General features: G+C 47.5%; 1 protein-coding gene across 11 annotated transcripts in view; it reads left to right on the forward strand.

The window, feature by feature from the left end:
- Nucleotides 1-17,185, forward strand: part of MINK1 (misshapen like kinase 1) — a 51,414-nt gene continuing 34,229 nt past the window's right edge. For 6 of the 11 annotated variants that reach the window (XM_037808291.1, XM_037808293.1, XM_037808298.1 and 3 more), the window contains exon 1: nt 2-314. In XM_037808291.1, coding sequence (XP_037664219.1) covers nt 258-314 — 57 coding nt within the window. In that variant the 5' untranslated portion in view covers nt 2-257. Of the gene's footprint in view, nt 315-17,185 lie in introns of all 11 variants that reach the window. The other 5 variants (XM_037808297.1, XM_037808299.1, XM_037808300.1 and 2 more) reach the window with 2 other exon arrangements.

Raw genomic sequence — 17,185 nt, forward strand, 5'->3', positions numbered from 1 at the left:
TTCCACCCTCCGGGTGCACCGTCGCTCTGCGCCTGCGCAGGAGAGTCGGGCGGCTCGGGTTGCAGGCTCCGGGGCGATATCTCCTGTCAGCCGGCTGGTCGGTCCTCTTGCCGGCCTTCCCCCCTCCCCGATCTCTGGGGGAGGCGCGGTGGAGCCCGACCCCGTGGTCCCCCGATGGGGGAGAAGCGGCGACGGCGGCAGTGGAATAACCGAGCCGGAGCGTGAGAGGCCCCGGGGCCCCTTTCCCGGCGGAGGCCATGGGCGACCCAGCCCCCGCCCGCAGCCTGGACGACATCGACCTGTCCGCCCTGCGGGTGAGCGCGCCGCCCCCCAAGCCTCGCCCTAGTCCGCACCCCCGCCGCAGGGGAGCGGGGTGGCCGCACGCCTCACGTGCTCGCCCGGCGCCCCCTCCGTCAGCCTCGCGCCCCTCGGCGACCCCTATCCCTCTCCCGGGATCCCGCTGCTGCTGGGCCCCCGCCCTCTGCTCCCCTTCTCTCCTCACTCGCCGCAGATTTGGGGAGCCAATTTGGTCCCCACCCTGTGGTGCCTCGCCCCCACACTTCCCTGCCACCCCTACCTTTACCCGGAGGTACGGGACCCCCCTTCCTCCCAGTTTGAGGGCCACCCTCTAGTTCCGCTGAACTTACGGCCTCCATCACCTGCAGACTCTTACCTGGCCCCATACCTCCCCTTGGCCCTCTCGCCACTCTTGCCCTTACTTATCTTCTTCCTCCTCCTCCCCTTTCTCCCCTACGAAAATTTTGACTTTGCAACTCGTCTTGACAGCCTCCCCCTCATCACTTTGTCTTTTCCTCACCCACCCCTGAACTGCATCTCTCCCTTGGTCGGAATTGCAGCCTCCCCACGCCACCCCACACCTTCTGCCTTCTCCCTCGTCTCCCTGCTCGGTTTTCCCTATGCCTTCTCTCGTGTTTCAAGTGCAGCAGTCCAGAACCAGGCATTTCCGGTCTCAGGGTCCCTGAATATTACATTACCATCTCTGCAGCCGTGTGGGACCTGGAGAGAGACAAGTGCAATGCGGGAGGAGGGAAGCATTTCTTCTCTTCAGAACTCAAGCATGGGCTGGGAAGAGGATGTTTATATGCACACACACACACACACACACACATACACACAAAACATGCTGCATGTGGTCATCGGGAGGTTTGGAATAGCAGTGGGCATATTGGCTGGTGGGGGGCAGGCACTGGAGATCTCCCAGGGGAGGGAATAATGAGCAAGGTGGGTGAGGGAAAACAACTGCGGCAGGAATTTCTTCGAAATACCCGTTGGTTGCCTCTCGTGGGGGCACTTACATTTAGGAGCTTTCAGCAGTGTTTCTGCGTTTTCCTTCAGCAGGGAGCTTTGGCTTAAGGGGCAACTTAGTGAGTTCAAGGTGAACACTCCAGACTGCCAGCCAGGTGGTGTTTGGGTCCTTTGCCCTTGGAGCTTTCTCAACAGGCCAAAGTGTGGAGAGAGCAGGGTTTCTCATCTTTCAGTTGGCTTCTCTGGAGGTCCTGTTCAAACTGACTTCTGAGTTAGCCAGGGAAATGGCCAGTGGCGGGAAAAGGCGGTCAGTCACGCAGGTGCCCCGGATATGACTGGAGGGGAGAGGGGAATTGAAGAGAGCAGAGTCACGTCGTTAATTGGGTTTCTCTAGGTGACACAGTTTTTTCCTTGCCATTCAGGTCATAATTTGTTTGGTGCAGTGTTGGGCTATGAGCTCTGACTTGCTGGAGATAAAGTGATAAGTTTTTGGCATGGAAGACTGAGCTTTGAATTGCTGGGGGGTGGGGGCGGCAGCACATGGAGGGCCTGAAGGCTTTAGGAGGAAGATTCTTAAGATTTGCTCACCAGAGTTTAAACTGGGATTCTTAAGTCAGTTGGGGTATGGGATGGAAATCCGGACTGAGTAAAAGACCCTTAATGTGCTCCTCTCCGGGATGAACCCCCACCTTCCCTTCCCATCTTGGTTGTTGATTAACTCTGGCTATACAGGTTCCGGTGGCCTCAGTAACTGAAATACAATTAAAAATGGGTGGGTCCAAACCATGACCTTTGGTTTGAACCTTGTAGGACTCTGCTTGGACTTCTTTTTCCCTTTAGCCTCCCGTGGTAGTTTGGCCTGGACCCTCAACTTGGGATTTCCAGCAATTCTGCAAGTATCCCCTGACCTTGGATGTGGTATTTCCCTTCTGGACTTCTCTGCTTGAAGCAGTGTGAGCCTCCCTCCTCAATTGCTTCCTGCTTTCTTATTCTCTCCTTCCGCTCAGGAGAGCCAGGTGACCTGCTCCCAGGGCTTCTGTCTGTCTTGACTCATGTTTCTTAGGAAAATGTTCCCCTTTCCCCTTCCCACCCCAGTACTCCAGAGCTTGAGGGAGAGCTGTGCTTTTTTCCAAATGGGGCTAGAGAGGGCCTGCTTTCTCCTTGCTGCTGACCTTTTTTTTTTTTTTTTTTCCCAGAGCCTTTCCCCTCCACTCCATCTTAGAAAACTACCGTGGCATTGTCATCTCTTGCTAGCTCCATCATCTTCTGTTCTGTTCCTGCCTGTTTTCCAGTGAGAAATGGAAACCTGGAGAATTAGCAGCAAAAAATGTTTCCCTTCCCTACATCATCTTGTGTTGAGGGGTGGGGGTGGGGGACAGGAGAGGAACATATTCAGCATTTATTAGCTGGCCTTAAAGAGCCCAAGTTGTCTTTCTCCTCTTGTTTCAAGATAAGGCTTGGTTTTCAGCTGCTGATGAGAGTGATAGTCTGATATTAAGGATGATTGAATTTCACTAAACTCTTAGCCATGTGTGTGGAGACTGGATGGCCCTGCAACTTTGTGACCCACAGCCCCGCTTGACCTCTGCAAAGCTTCATTGCTCTGCCAGCACAGCATTGAATCCTGAGTTCAAGTCCCGGCTTCCTCACTTAATCTGTAACCTTGGCCTCGCTCCCCCTTCTCCTTTAACTCGCTACAGATTCTGCATAGAATCTTGACTCTCTAAAGCTCCATTTGCTCATCTATTTAGTGGGGATGGTGATAATACCATACTCGTTGTTGAGGAATAAATGAAATACTGCATGTTAAGATCTTAGTCCAGTGACCCTATGGTGGCCTTTATTGTTATTATTGCTATCAAATGGCAATCAGAGAAGCCTTCTGGGACAATTGCATCTAAAGTAACACTCCCTTCCCTGCTTTATTTTCATATGACATTTTATGTAAAATTTTATATAGTACTCCCTTTGCTCTATTTTTCTTCAGAGTACTTATCAGCAGCTGACATGTATTTATTTCTGCCCACCCTGACTAGAATGTAAGCTCAATGAGAGCGAGGACTTTGGCTGTTTTGTTCATCTTTGCATCCCGGGTGCCTCTAATGGGGGCTGAAATATTTGTTGAATAACTGCATGTTACAACAAGTGAAAGCTCTTAGTGCAATGCTTGCTTAGAGAAAGAATTCACTAGTCAGGCTTGTTAGGCTTCCTCTTGCCCCTCTTTTATATACACACAATTAAGAATGAATTTTTCTGAGTTGTTTTTGGAATCACAGAGTTCTGGAAGCTTCCGTCTGAGAGATGCCCTTGAAGTAAAGTTAGGATCATCTAAGAGAAAAATTTGGGCCTCTTGTTTCAAACCTTCTCTGAGACTAAGCTTGGTTATATTCCAGGAGAATCTTCTGACTTGGAACTCTTGGCTTCTCATAAGGGATAAGTATTGGCGGAAGTGAATGAGACGAAAAGAAAGATCCCAGGCTGACCTCTTTCCTTTTGCATTCCTCCTTTTGGTTGACCCACTTCATGAATCAAACAGCTTCTCTTTACTGTCGAACCAGCTAGAAGTTTTAAACTGCAGTGCTCTTGCAACTGTGGAGCTGTGCTCACTGTCGCTGTGTTGAAAGAATGTCATGGAACACTGTCAAGAGGGACTTGTTGCTAGGTGGTAGTTGCTGACAGAGATGTTCTTTTTCAACTGATTTTTTGTGATTGTGTCTGTTCTTTGGAGAAGTCTCTTTCCCTTCCTTCCTTCTTCATGTGGCTGTGGAGCTAGCACCACTTGGAAAGCTGACAGTTCTGGGCATGCATTTCTAGGCTGCCTCTGTGTTCCGATGTGCTAGCTGTCCAGATATTGATGAGAGATGACTTAGGCAAGGGAATGGGGAGACTGACCTGCAACAGAAGTAATAACATTAAGTAATGTCTTTTTTCCCTAGAGCACTGCAAATAATGGGGACAGGAGTGGTTTGGGGAGCTGGTGGCATTTGGAGTGCAGTGAAATGGGTCTTGGGCAAAATGATGAAAGGAAGGTTGTAGAGAATTGTGCTGGAACTAAGTATTCAGCTATTCCCCAAGCAAGGGGATTGACTCCACCACCCTTTATGGTATGGGACAGGACAGCGTGTCATAGACCTTAGTGATACATGGAGAGGATGTTCTTTGGTACAGTGAGGTTCAGACAATTAAGGTGATAATAGGAGGAGCCAGCTGTCTTGCCTCAAGAGCTCAGTTACCACTGTGCTGTGTAGAATCCTGATTTCAAATCTGGCTGCTTTTCCTTTCAACTTTGAACTCTGCCTGGGTCAGGGTAGTTCACACAGCTTGGATATGTAAAATGTCCTCACTTGTCATCTAGGGCACAAGATGGCAGGAAGTAGATAGCTGTCCTCTACAAGCGTGCATTCTGGTGTAGGTCTATAAAGAATGCAGTAACCTCACAACCTGGAAACCTAAAACTCTTCTAAGACTGGAGAGCATGTCCAGAAGCCATTGAGATAGTTGGCTTGCCTAATCTTCCTGCCTCCAGAGATTATCAGGAAAATCCTTTCCTGCATCAGTCAATCATTAAGTCAATCGCTGTATTGAGAATTGGGTTCTAGATATTATGAACTATGTCTTATTGTGCTCAGCTATTTAATCAGAGCTCTGGGTGCAACCACCTAAGGAGTGCCTTTGCAAGCGTAGGCTCCCCTTTTCTTAATTGTTTTCTTAACTATTTTGCTTCCCTCAATATCTTAGAATCGGGAAGTTTTTGTTAAATCTGATTGCCATGAATTATACTCATTTTCTGCTGTCCTGTGGTCTGTGGTTTAGGGAGCATAGTGGCTTGAAATCTGATACTCACTTTCTCTCCCCGAACGCCCACTTTACACCCCCATCTCTCTCAGTGTTTTCTTCCCTAAGGTTGAAAAAATAGAACAAAGATTAACCAGGTTAGTAAGTCAACTCTCAGAGCATTTCTTTGAGAAATGCCCACAGAATATGAGAAGATACAAAAATGTGACTTGGTAGAAGACTTGGACTCTTCCTCAGCTCACATTCATTCTCTTTGTCTCGCTATTTCACTGAAGTACATACTGTTCCATTCTCCTCCCAGCCAACCAGTCTGAGATTCTCCCAACTTTAGGAAGCTCCTCCAGAGAGTAACTGAATAGGTATTTGAGGCTCTGTGTTCTTAATAGGGATAGGGGATGGAGGAGGGAGGAACGAAGAAGAAGAGATGGAATAATGTAATGACCCATGGGAAGTGCTGGAGATTTTGTCCAGTGGCCGACAGCCTGGGGATGTACTTGGCTCAGTCTGGGTAGGATTTCCTGTCTGTTTGAGGGAAAGATTCTAGCACTAAGCAGAGGACACAGTGGCAAACAGGACAGATGTGGTTCTCCTACAGCCTAGTAGGAGGAGGCACATTACTTAAATAATATCTATCTGTTATCTGTCTGTCTGTCTCCCTATCTATCTGTCTATCAAATTGCAAACCATGATGAACACTGTGGAGGAGAACTTTAGGATACCATGGAAACATATAACAAGACAAAATATTTGGTTTCTTGATAAAAGAGAAATAAGTCACATGTCAGAAAGCCAGACTGGCATTGCCACAGAAAGGGAAGGTAGAGGTGAGCCAGCAGATAGAATTTGTGGATGGCCAGGATTGGGAGACCCTGAAATGGGGCCATTCTTAGGGTGGAGCATTTGGGCAAAGACCAAGGCCAGGAGCCTGAGGGTGGGGTGGGAACTCCAAGCTGCACTTCCAAAAGGATTTCTTCTGAACCTTCCTGTGAGGGGGAAATGTTTATTTGTTTCCAAGGGTAAGAGCATGTGTGGAAAGGGCATATGACTCATATGACCCTCATTTTTTTACTTTTGGGGGGGAGATCTCTGAGCACTGGGTCTGTGGGCTCTTGTGTGGCTCTGCAGAGGCCTGGGGAGTGTGCAAGTTGTCTAGCGTTGGTATGTGAGGGAAAAGGGTGTATCACGAGATGTTACTAGCCTGAGTGCTTTGGAAGGTAAGTGAGCCTCAGAGAAATAAAAACAAGGAGGCCCAGCCTCAGGCCTGTGGTCTGTGGGAAGTGGGATTCTTCCCAACATTAAATAGATACTGTACATAAACAGATGAGATTCTCAATTTACATTGTGTACACGTAGAAGTAAGGATGAGTGGGTGTGTAGGGGGAGTGTTACTGATTTTACATGTTTAAAATGAAACAGGGTTGGGGAAGCCACAAGTCTTGGGGTTCTGGGAAGAGCCAGACTCTAGGAGCAGCTTGAATGTCAGGAGGGTGAGCAGTGATTGGTAGCATAGCCCTGGGGTGGAGCCCTCATGGCTGGAGAGAGGTGAATGGAGGAAATGGAGACCATATGCCTAAGAAAAGTGGTGATGGTTGAGAAGGGAGGAGGCAAGACCTTTGGCAGGGGATGTACTAGGTGGACCTCAGACCTCTTTGGTAAGTGTATGTATCCGTGGCAGGTCAGTCTTACAGGGTCAGAGATGCCAGGCAAAGTGGGGAATTTCTGCAGTCACAACTGGGAACCCCCTCCATTCAGTCTGTGACTCAGTAAGTACATGTGGCAGTGAGTACTTTTGGTTCAGACTTGAGCACCTCTGCCTTGTCGTTAGAATGAAAAGGCCTTCAAAAGCAGGCCTGACTTAAGCAGATCTAGCAGCTTCAGCCATTCCTTGTCTTTCCCTTCCTGGAGAAAAAGGGTACAATGGTTCAGGTTTTTCTCTTTGCTCCCAATTCTGCAGGCCCCAGGGAGTTTGTCTTGGACAGAGCCTTTTCTCACTCATTCCTCCCTTATTTCTGGGGGAGAATGGGAAAAGTTCTCACACCCTCTCCTACCAGGGACCATTTGAGGATGAGCTTTGAAGGGCTCAGGTTGCTACATTGCTCCTGAAACCACAGATTTGGAGGAGTTTCCCATGAAAAGCAGTCCTTGCTGGGACAGATTGAGGATTAATAAGCCTCCTTCAAGAACCACCTCAACTTCCGTTTTTTCCCAGGAAATCTCTTCTGACTACGCCAGCTCTCAATGATCACCTTCTTCACCTTCTCATGGACCTTACAGTTTAGTGTTTGATTATGTATTGCCATGTACCGATGAATAATGTTTTATGACCTTGTATTTCCCACCACTTCCTTGTGTATGGGACCATGATCCATACCTTTTCTATTGATCCTGTACAGTGCCTACACAAATGCTGAGCACATGGTACGGATTCAGTAATTATTTACTTGCTAAGAGATAAGTTGTCTTGTGACTTGTCCTTTCCCACTAGATTCAATCCACAAGTAATTGAACGGTGCCTGGTAGATGCCCTTGGGGACACAAAGCCATACAGTGTCTGGGACAGTGCATTGAAGAATTGTTATTCCACTCCCAAATGCCAACAGTGCCTTTTGTGAACTTGTCTTGGACATGAGAAAGGCCAGAGGAAGGACTAGATAGGTTTCTTCCATGAAGTCAAGAGTAGTCTCTAAGTCCCCTTGTTTACTGCTTTCTGGGTGGAGTGAGGAATGGAGACTCTAAGTTACTTTTGTGTGTGGCATATAGCTCTTCAACAGCTTTGCTATGTCTTGACAGCACACCTCTGAAGGTAAAATGGACAGGCTCCGAGCCAGGCTTTAAGGAAGAAGAATTTCGTGTTCTCTCCTCACCACCCACCCACTCTTTCTTTCAAGGCACATTTGTGAAATGTGGCTGAAGCTTTTGGTACTTGGTGTTTAATTCTTAGGTGGCTCAGGAAAGCATCTTGAAGAAAACCATTGGATGGGGTGTCCCAAAGCCAAAGCAGGAGGAGGCAGAGAGAGGTATGGGCATGCAGTGTTTGAAAGAGGAGGCCAGCATATTTGTCTCTACTCTCAGGTCTGTTCATCCCGGGGTTGTCCCCTTGAAGGCAGGAATGTGAATAGGTGTCCTTACTCTAATCTGGGGGAGCCAGGGGGCTACCAGAAGGTAGAAGGCACCTTGCCATTGTATATCCTTCAGAGAAAACAAGGCTTTGAGATGAGTGAGTGGCTAGGAGTAGAGCAGCTGACCAGGACAAGCGGCTGAAGCTGCTGTGCAGTATAGCTGCCGTCCCACTTCTTACTATCTCCACATCAGAGCCAGGAGAGCAGAACTTGATAGGCTCTTGGCCTTATCTAGTTAAGGTTTGGAGAAGCTGGAGAAAATCCCTCTAACCTTAATAAGGTGACTGTTCACCATGGAAATGATCTTATATCCACAGGTAAAAACATGGGGAGGTGGGGGTATGACAGGCACCAAATGGATCGAAAGTTTGTCGGTTCCTTTATCCCTTCAGACCCCTAGTAAACCCTTTTTCTTTTGTCAGTTTGAAACAAAAATTGCTCTGATACAAGTCATTTATATTTTAATGTGGATTTATATTAGAAGGGGTTTTGGGGTTAGAATAAGAATAGCAGTGAGCACTAACTGTGCACTAGGTTTTTTTGTTTTTAATTCAGTTTTATTGAAATATATTCACATACCATACAGTCATCCATGGTGTACAATCAGCTGTTTACAGTACCATCATATAGTTATGCATCCATCACCCCATTCTATTTTTGCACATTTTCCTTACACCAGAAAGAATCAGAATCAGAAATAAAAGTAAAAAAGAACACCCGAATCACTTGCCCCATCCCACCCTATTTTTCATTTAGTTTTTGTCCCCATTTTTCTACTCCTCCATCCATACACTGGATAAAGGGAGTATGATCTACAAGGTTTTCACAATCACACTGTCACCCCTTGTAAGTTGTATTGTGATACAGTCGTCTTCAAGAGTCAAGGCTACTGAGGTTGGAGTTTGATAGTTTCAGGTATTTACTTCTAGCTATTCCAATACATTAAAACCTAAATAGGGTTATCTATATAGTGCATAAGAATGTCCACCAGAGTGACTGCTCAACTCCATTTGAAATCTCTCAGCCACTGACGCTTTATTTCGTTTCATTTCACATCCCCCTTTTGGTCATGAAGTTGTTCTCAATCCCATGATGCCGGGTCCAGATTCATCCCCGGGAGTTATATTCTGCATTGCCAGGGAGATTTACACCCCTGGGAGTCAGGTCCCATGTAGTGGGGAGGGCAGTGAGGTCACCTGCAAAGGTGGCTTAGTTAGAGAGAGAGGGCCACATGTGAGCAACAAAGAGTCACTCAGGGGGAGACTCTTAGGCACAATTATAAGCAGGTTTAGCCTCTCCTTTGCAATAATGAGCTTCATAAGGGCAAGTCCTGAGATAGAGGGCTCGGCATACCAAACCGCCAGTCCTCAGTGTTTGTGAGAACAGCAGCAACAATCCAGGAGGGGAAGTCCAACACCTCTGCATTTCCCCCCAGCTCCTCAGGGGGCCCCTGCATATATATTTTTATTCTCTGCCCAAATTACTTTGGAATGTGTTGCTATTTCACTCCAACCTGTACAAACCTACCGTATCTCACTTCCTATTCAAAGTTCAATGTAATTGTGGTATTTGAACAAATGACTGTAGAAGTTATATTGTTTAGAAGATATAGATCTTGCACCAAATAAACATCTCTTCCCTTGGTCTCGCATGGAAGTCGAAGTTTTAACACACGGTCAGTTTCAACCTTTACCCTTTGGCTCAATTTTGTGTGCTAGGTTTTTGCTTTATATAATGCCATTATGCCTCATGCTACCTTTCTGAGGTGTACGATATTATACTCGTTTTTGAGGTGAAGAAATCAAGGCTTAAAGAAGTCGGCTTGGAGGTTAATAAGTTGCCTGAGGTTGGATAACCTGTAAGAGGTGGGGCCCAGATTCAGAGTCAGGTCTGACTCACTCCAAAGCCTGAGCTTATTTCCCCTGTGCTGGTGGAGGCCTGCTCCCAGGCTCAGGGGAAGCCAGGAGGGCAGTGTGTAGCTGACATCCTAGATTGTGTGCTTCGAGTAGTATTGTTTTCTACTCTCTTTAATTGTAAACGTCTAATATTTCAGTGACCTGCAGTAAACAGGCTTTGTGTACTTGCTTAGGGCAATACACCATCCATAATGTTTCCATGTAAGGAATTGGGAGACTTAGGGAATATGGCCTGTTTCATGGATTTGAACCAGCCAGTGTGAGAAATGGCTCCTGCCCTCCGGGAGCACATGGTCTGGGTCTGTGCTTTCATTCATAGACCGGGCAGATTTCTGGGGGAAGAAGGGAGTGAGTGCCTCTGGCCTGAGCCTTTGGCACCTGCTAGCAGGTTGGCCTTGGTGGGCTGACGGTGCCTAGCACATGCTGGGGATTCAGAGCTCTGTGGGGGCTCGGCCCAGAGCTGACAGAGATTTCTGGATTTTGGCTGCCAGGCTGAGCACTCTGATCATAGGAGACAGACATGAAAAGAAATTCAGAAGATTTGGTATGGAGAAAAGAGCGTGGAATGATGTGGAGGAAGGTCTGTTCTTCCAAGGGAGGAGAGGAAGGCCGCCTCGTCTCTTGTTGTGTGTGCAGAGTTGAGCAGGGCGCTGGACATAGTAGATGCTTAATATTTGTTGAGTCAGGTGAGGTGAACTGTCTCAGAAGTCTGTGTGTCATCAGCCAACCCAGGACACTCCTCTCCCTCTGGGCTCCAATGCAAGGTGATAGGGCTCCGAACAGGATTTTTGTTGAATTAGTTGCATGCCATCTACAAGACCACTGGGAGTGGAAGGAGAAGTTAAAGGTTTCTTTCATCCTCAGCTCCTTTTGCCATCTCCCAGCTATACCTTGCTTCTGATTCTGCTTTTGTACTTATATTCATCATCTTGGTTGTTCGTAGCCTCTTAGTTTTTCTCATCTGGGGGTCTGGTGTGTAGGGGCTAGAGGAAGTTGGAAAGAAGGTCATTTAGGGGATGAAGATGATAAAACTTAGTAGCATTTCTGTATGTGTGTGTGAGGGGACACATGTGTAAAAGGGGAGTCTCCCCTGGAAGTGAGATAAATCCCCTTTGATGAGTACCTTGGACTGGAAAGAGTTTCTTTTGTCCTTCTTGTCATCCAGCTTTCCCAGGAGTGACCAGTGGTGCATCTCTGGCAGGAAGCTTTATTCAACAAACGTCTATTTATTGATTGCTAGTGTTGTTCTCAGTGTGAAAGCCCATACATGTACAGAAGTATCAAGCAAAGGGAAGGGAGGCTTTTCATTTGGAATTGGAAACTCCGATACTTTTCTCCTAGGGTTGATGGGCCATGTACAAGGCCTACATTTTTAAGGGAGGAAAGAGGCAGTTGGCTGTTAAAGATGTTCTTGGTAAACTGTGGGTTGCCTTTGAGGCCCCTTTGATGTCAACTTCCTGGGCCTCCAGTCTTGGACACTTTGGAGTCACGTCATGCTCTGGATCCCTCTGAGGTGTCCACACCCCTGGGCAGACCCAAAGCGTGACCTAGAATTGAACTGGATTTCTTAGAATAGAGGTGACCAATTCAATGGCCTGCCTACCTCCTTATTTTCCCTTGGCCATGTCATTTACAGTTTCTTCATTGACTTTCGCACTGGAAGAGGGAAAGGGAAAGGAGAGACAGACTTGGCACCCAAGTCACTGGGGAGGAGGAGCACCGGAGAACCCCATGACTTAGAAGTGAAAGCCCAGGCCCCAAAGACCTCTAGCTGGTAGCTTGGGGTGGTAATTTAGGGGTCCACCGTTTGGGACTGTGTCCTGAGCTCACCAGGCAAAAGCTTGCAGCAGGAGACCTCTGCATTTCCTTAAAATAGTGTTGGGTCCCAAGGATTGAGGGAAAGCTGGAGGATCATAGGACCTTTTCTCTGTCCCCTGTGCACGGCCTTAGAGGAGGCCACACATTTGGCATTACCTTTCGAGGGCCACCCAGTACTGCGTGGCCCTTCTCGCCACAGTTCCTCTCGCTGCAATGGAAAGCCTGCTCTTTTCTTAGATTGAGCCAGGTGTGATGAATCAGGTCGATTGTTTTCATTGGACTGAGGCTTGTCCACCCTACCCTGGTGCTCAAAGTTTAAATGACAGAATGTTCCAGTCACTCAGCCCTCGAAACACTGTCCTTTTTAGGTGTTATCCTGTAGTCTGGCATTATGCACTGCCTGGATATTGCTGTCATCACCATCATTAACAAAAGTAAAAAGTGGGATATAAGTGCCTATGTTTAAAGCAGGGCATCCACGGGCCATCTAACATATTAAGAGGTGCCCACATTGGATTGATAGGTGGATAGATGGACAGATTGAATGATATGTGGCAAAATGTTAAGATTGGTGGATCTGGTTATCTGGCAGGGACGGGGCAGGGTGAGTAGGTTGAAGTTCTCAATGTGGGTTTTGGATTATTTCTGCAATTGCCCTGTAGGTTTGAAATTATTTAAAAATAAAAAGTTTAAAGGGGAAAAAGAAGGTGCCAGCAGTAGGCCAAGGTCTCAGAGCTAGTTAGATTTGTCTCTGATACTCACACCTTACCCAGTCCCCACCAGAAACTAGTGGCTCACATCTGCTGAGTCCGCCTGGGCCCCACAGGGCAGTCTGTGCAGGTGAAGTGTGTTTCACAAGTCAGTGACGAATGCCCCATCTACTGCCCACACCCCCTGCCCTGGCCCCATAACCTCCCTGGGGGGTGCAGTGACCCTTCTTTAGAGAGCCCCCAGGTAGGCCTCCAACTGAGGGGCCATCATATAGGTCTCCGACGCAGCATGGTGCATGGAGCGGGCCTGGCATTGGGAGCTGGGAGACCTGGTTCTGTTTCAGTTCCACCTCTAGTTTACAGGATGAGCCTCTTCTCTCCCGACTTCCCTCACCTGCAAGATTAGGGACTAAGAATAGTGGCTAATCAGAGGCACAATCAGAATCACCCAGGTGGGGAGCTTCTGGAACCTGCATATACCCAGGGCCTGCCCCAGAGGTGATTCAGTGGATCCAGGGTGGGGCCCTGATGCCTGTGTTTCCCCAGGTGATTGAGAACTGCTGGACCTGATGGTCTCTAAGTTTCCTCCCTGACCTAGGGGTCCTCTGCCTCCCCACTTTCTTCCCTCCCTTCCCAGGTCTCTGCGTGCCCACTGTGTGCTGTGCTGTTTGTTTTCAGCACTGACCCAAACGTGTGGGTAGATCAGATGTGTGGTTTGCAAAGGTGCACTTACCAGGTGGTGACTGTGTGGGGAGCTGACCAGGGTGGGGTGACTGAGGGTGGCTGTCTCAGAGCCACTCCGGGAAACCCCGGTACCTACTGTGCAGGGGTCTCAGGGTGGGGCATTGTTGGGGTGTGGGCCTGGGGCTGGGCCCCTGTGGGAGGACACAAAATAAAGGGAAGATTCAGAGAAAGGCCTGAAGGGCTATTTGAAGTGGGAACTCTAGTCCATGTGCATTCCTAAGACAGTTTCCTGAGCCTCCAAGTCTTAGTGCAGTGGGGGGAGAGCAGTCAGAACCAGGTGAGGATTGCCCTGGGAAGAGAGGGAACCTGTGGGTTTTGAGAATAGGGAGGGAGGTGGGGCCCTCCCCATCAACACTTGCCCCCCAGTAGTAAAGCATAGGGGTTAGCACAGGCCTTGGAGACAGAGTCCGATTCAAATCCCAGTTCTGTCACTTCTTGACTGTGTGACATTTGGCAAGTAGTTAATACCCCCTGCCTTATTTTTATCAGTTGTAAAATGAGGGTAACAAGACCCACCTAATAGGGTTTTGAGAGGATTAAATAAAAAGGTATGTAAAGGGCATGGCCTGTTCAATGTCCATTAGCTGGATGGAGCTGCCTCACTTCTCTTACTGAGGAAAGTGCCCAGAAAGAGTGTCTCCTGGGGTTCTCACAACCTTCCTCTCCTCCAGGATGAGTGTTCTGTTTGAGAAAGAGAAAACCATCCAGCCTATTGATTTCAATCCTTATGGCTGTGGGTGAGTCACCAGGCCCCCAGGTGTAGGCATGGACCTCTGGGAGCCGGACTCCTCGTTCCCTGTCCTCGAGCCTTCTGCCATCTCTACCCTCCTGAACGCCTTCCAGCTTCCCTGGGAATAAAAGTAACTTCAGAATCTTGTATCTGAACATGAAACTCCTGTTTGTCCTGCCCCCTGAGTCAGGAATTCCGGCAGGGAGTTGCTCCAGGCCTGTGCGCCCTTTTGTGTATTCGCTCTGGGCCCACCCAGAGGAAGCACTCCTCATCCTGGGGGAGAAAAGCCATGCCTCACCTTTGGGGACATTCTGGTGGGGACACAGGGCTTCTTTCTGATGTGAGAGATGGGACCTTGGTATAAAAACCTGTAGAGCGCTTTGTTGAAAGGCACAGAATCAGGACTGGGTGGCTGGGAATGCTCGGCTCCTCCCACAGCCCTGCCAGGACATTTAAGACTCTTTCCTGCCTTTGGGTCCTTCGGGCCACCCCACCCCACCCTGGCCGTTACTGAGCTAACTCTTACTTTTTGTCCTTTAGGTCCTAGTATAAATATCACTTCCCCAGCAGGCCCTTCCCGACAACCGCCCCCTCCCCATGTCTTCCCATTACACTTTGATAGTTCTTTTGTTTTTTATCAGAGTCTTTATCACAGTTGTACTTCTGTAGTTCTTTGTGTCATTATGTCTTTAATATCTGCTCCTTGGACTGGACTGTAAGCTCCATGAAGGAAGGAACCATTTCTATTTTGTTCATGGCCATATTCTAATATCTAGCAGTGCCTGGTACGTAGCAGGCACTCTGTGTTTATATAATGAATACGTAAACCGGTTAACCAGGCCCTGGGGTTGGGATGAATGGAGTCAGGGAAGGTTTCTCAGGAGACAGAGAAGGAGGGACAGGCCTGGTGGAAAGTCGGGTGAGCATGTTTGCTCCAGCCTGCTGGTGAGGAAGTTCCTCCTGCTATCTCACCTACGTCCCTTCTGCTGCAATTTATTCTGGGCTGGTCCTTGGTGGGGCCAGAGAATATGTGGTCTCCACCCTTTGGAGAATAACCCTGATCTTCCTTTCTAAGTCTATGATTCAGTCCTTCCTCCCCCTGTCTGCTGGCCCCACCCTTGCCTGCTCCTCTCCCAGCTGACTCAGTTTTGCACCCTCTACTCTTCCTTCCAGGTTCCCTCTTCAGAGCCCCCTAGACTTTCATCGGTTTCTTCCCAAATTTCCCCCTCATGGCGTCTGATTGTCCCCCACCACTCCCTGGAGTTAGAAGTGATATGGGGGTGGGACAAGGCCTGGATTTCCTTGGTCGTGAACCTTCCCCACTCACTTCTCTTGGGTTTGTGGACACCTGAATCCCCCAGAAGGAGGTTGGCAATGAAGTATAATGATTTGTTTGTGCTACAATTGAAAACCAGCAGTGAGAAACCTTGTTATTATCCAACCCCTGATTACTGGTGTTGTTCTCCTCCGTTAGCTTGGTGTCTGCAGCCTGAACGGGCTTGACGTCTCCCTGCCTGCTCCCCTGGCTCCTCATTCTGCCCTTTCCTGCTCAATCTTGGGTCTGCCTTACGGGACGGCCCCTCCTCCTGCCCCTTCCAGCCCTGCCTCTGATGCTGTCGATCTTTTTTCTCCCTTCTCTCTCACTTGCCTTTCTCTCAATCCTAACTTTAAATCTTGTTTCTATTCTCCTGAGCTGCCCACCCTTCACCCTAAATCCCAGTGACATCAATGGTCTTAGTAAATCACCATTTGACACAGTTTTCCTTGCTCTTCCTAATGACTCTATGCAAATTTGTAGCACTTCATCTGGTTTTCAAAATGTTTTTACATCCATAAATTCTTGTAAGATGGGATGGGTAGAGAAGAAAACAGGCCCTGAAAGGGTAAGTGATTTGCTGATTTGCCAGTTAACATGAAGACCCACTACCAGTGCCTGGGCTTTCTGACTCTTAGTGCCTTGTAACCGGTTAACCAGTCTCTGTCAACCCATCTTGCTGTGCTTCTGGCTTGTTCTTCTTCCTTTCTGCTTCAGCTAAGAACGTCTGTCTTTGCGTTATCCTCTTACACTTTTAAACTTCCCGTAAGTTCATCCTCCTAGTGAGGCTGGACCCTCTTCTGCCCTTCTCACCTAGGCCAGCCTCTGCCCATTTTGTTGTCCTTTCCGAAATACTTAACTTGTAATCCTCCAGGAAGCCTTCCCTTCATCTTCTTGTGCCACTGTCCTTATTAGTGTTCCCATTTGTTTTTTGCTGACTGCTTAGGAGTTTCCTGCTTTAAGAAAGTCCACTTTCTGTAATATATATTTACTAAGCAAGTAAATTACGGGGCACTAATTCACATGACAAAAAAGGATTAGCTTTTATTGGCTGCCCTAGTGCATTGCATTTAAGTGAATATTCACAGATCATTTTGGAAGGATGGAGAGAAGCCAAAGCTAATGTTAGAAAACACTGCGTTAAGGGGAGGGGAAGGTGTTTCTAGATAACACTTATTTTTGTTTGTTTTTCTTTTTTAATACATTTTTTATTGTGAAATTTAACATATATTCGCGTGATAACTTTCAAAATATGATTTAACAAGTAGTTAGCAAATTTCAAAGAATGTTATGGGTTACAGTTCCACAATTTCAGTTGTTTCCTTTTTGTGAAATATAACATATATACAGAAAGGTGATAACTTTCAAAGTACAGTTTAACAAGTAGTTATATAGGTAATTTCAAAGAATGTTATGGGTTACAGTTCAACAGTTTCAGTTATTTCCTTCTAGCTTTTCTAATACCCTAGCATCTAAAAAAATATTTATATAAAGATTCAGTATTCATAATCCTTTGTTAAATCCTGTCTTGTCTGTTGCTACCCCTTCCTCTCCTTTAATCACTTTCTCGATCTTCTGGGGTGTCTAGGCAGTGACCACCCTAACTTGTTCATATTGAAAAGAGGTGTCACATTATGGGGAAGGGGCTGCATCTAGTTGTTGTTCTTAAAGAGGCTATTGTCTCTGGGTTTTAGGACTTGTCTGGCATTGAAACACTCTGGTGGATTTAAGTTTCTGAGAGATAAACTTAGTGAGTGAAGCTTTTGTAGAAT

Source organism: Choloepus didactylus, chromosome 18 (genome assembly GCF_015220235.1).
Source record: "Choloepus didactylus isolate mChoDid1 chromosome 18, mChoDid1.pri, whole genome shotgun sequence".
Classification (NCBI taxonomy): Eukaryota; Metazoa; Chordata; class Mammalia; order Pilosa; family Megalonychidae; genus Choloepus; species Choloepus didactylus.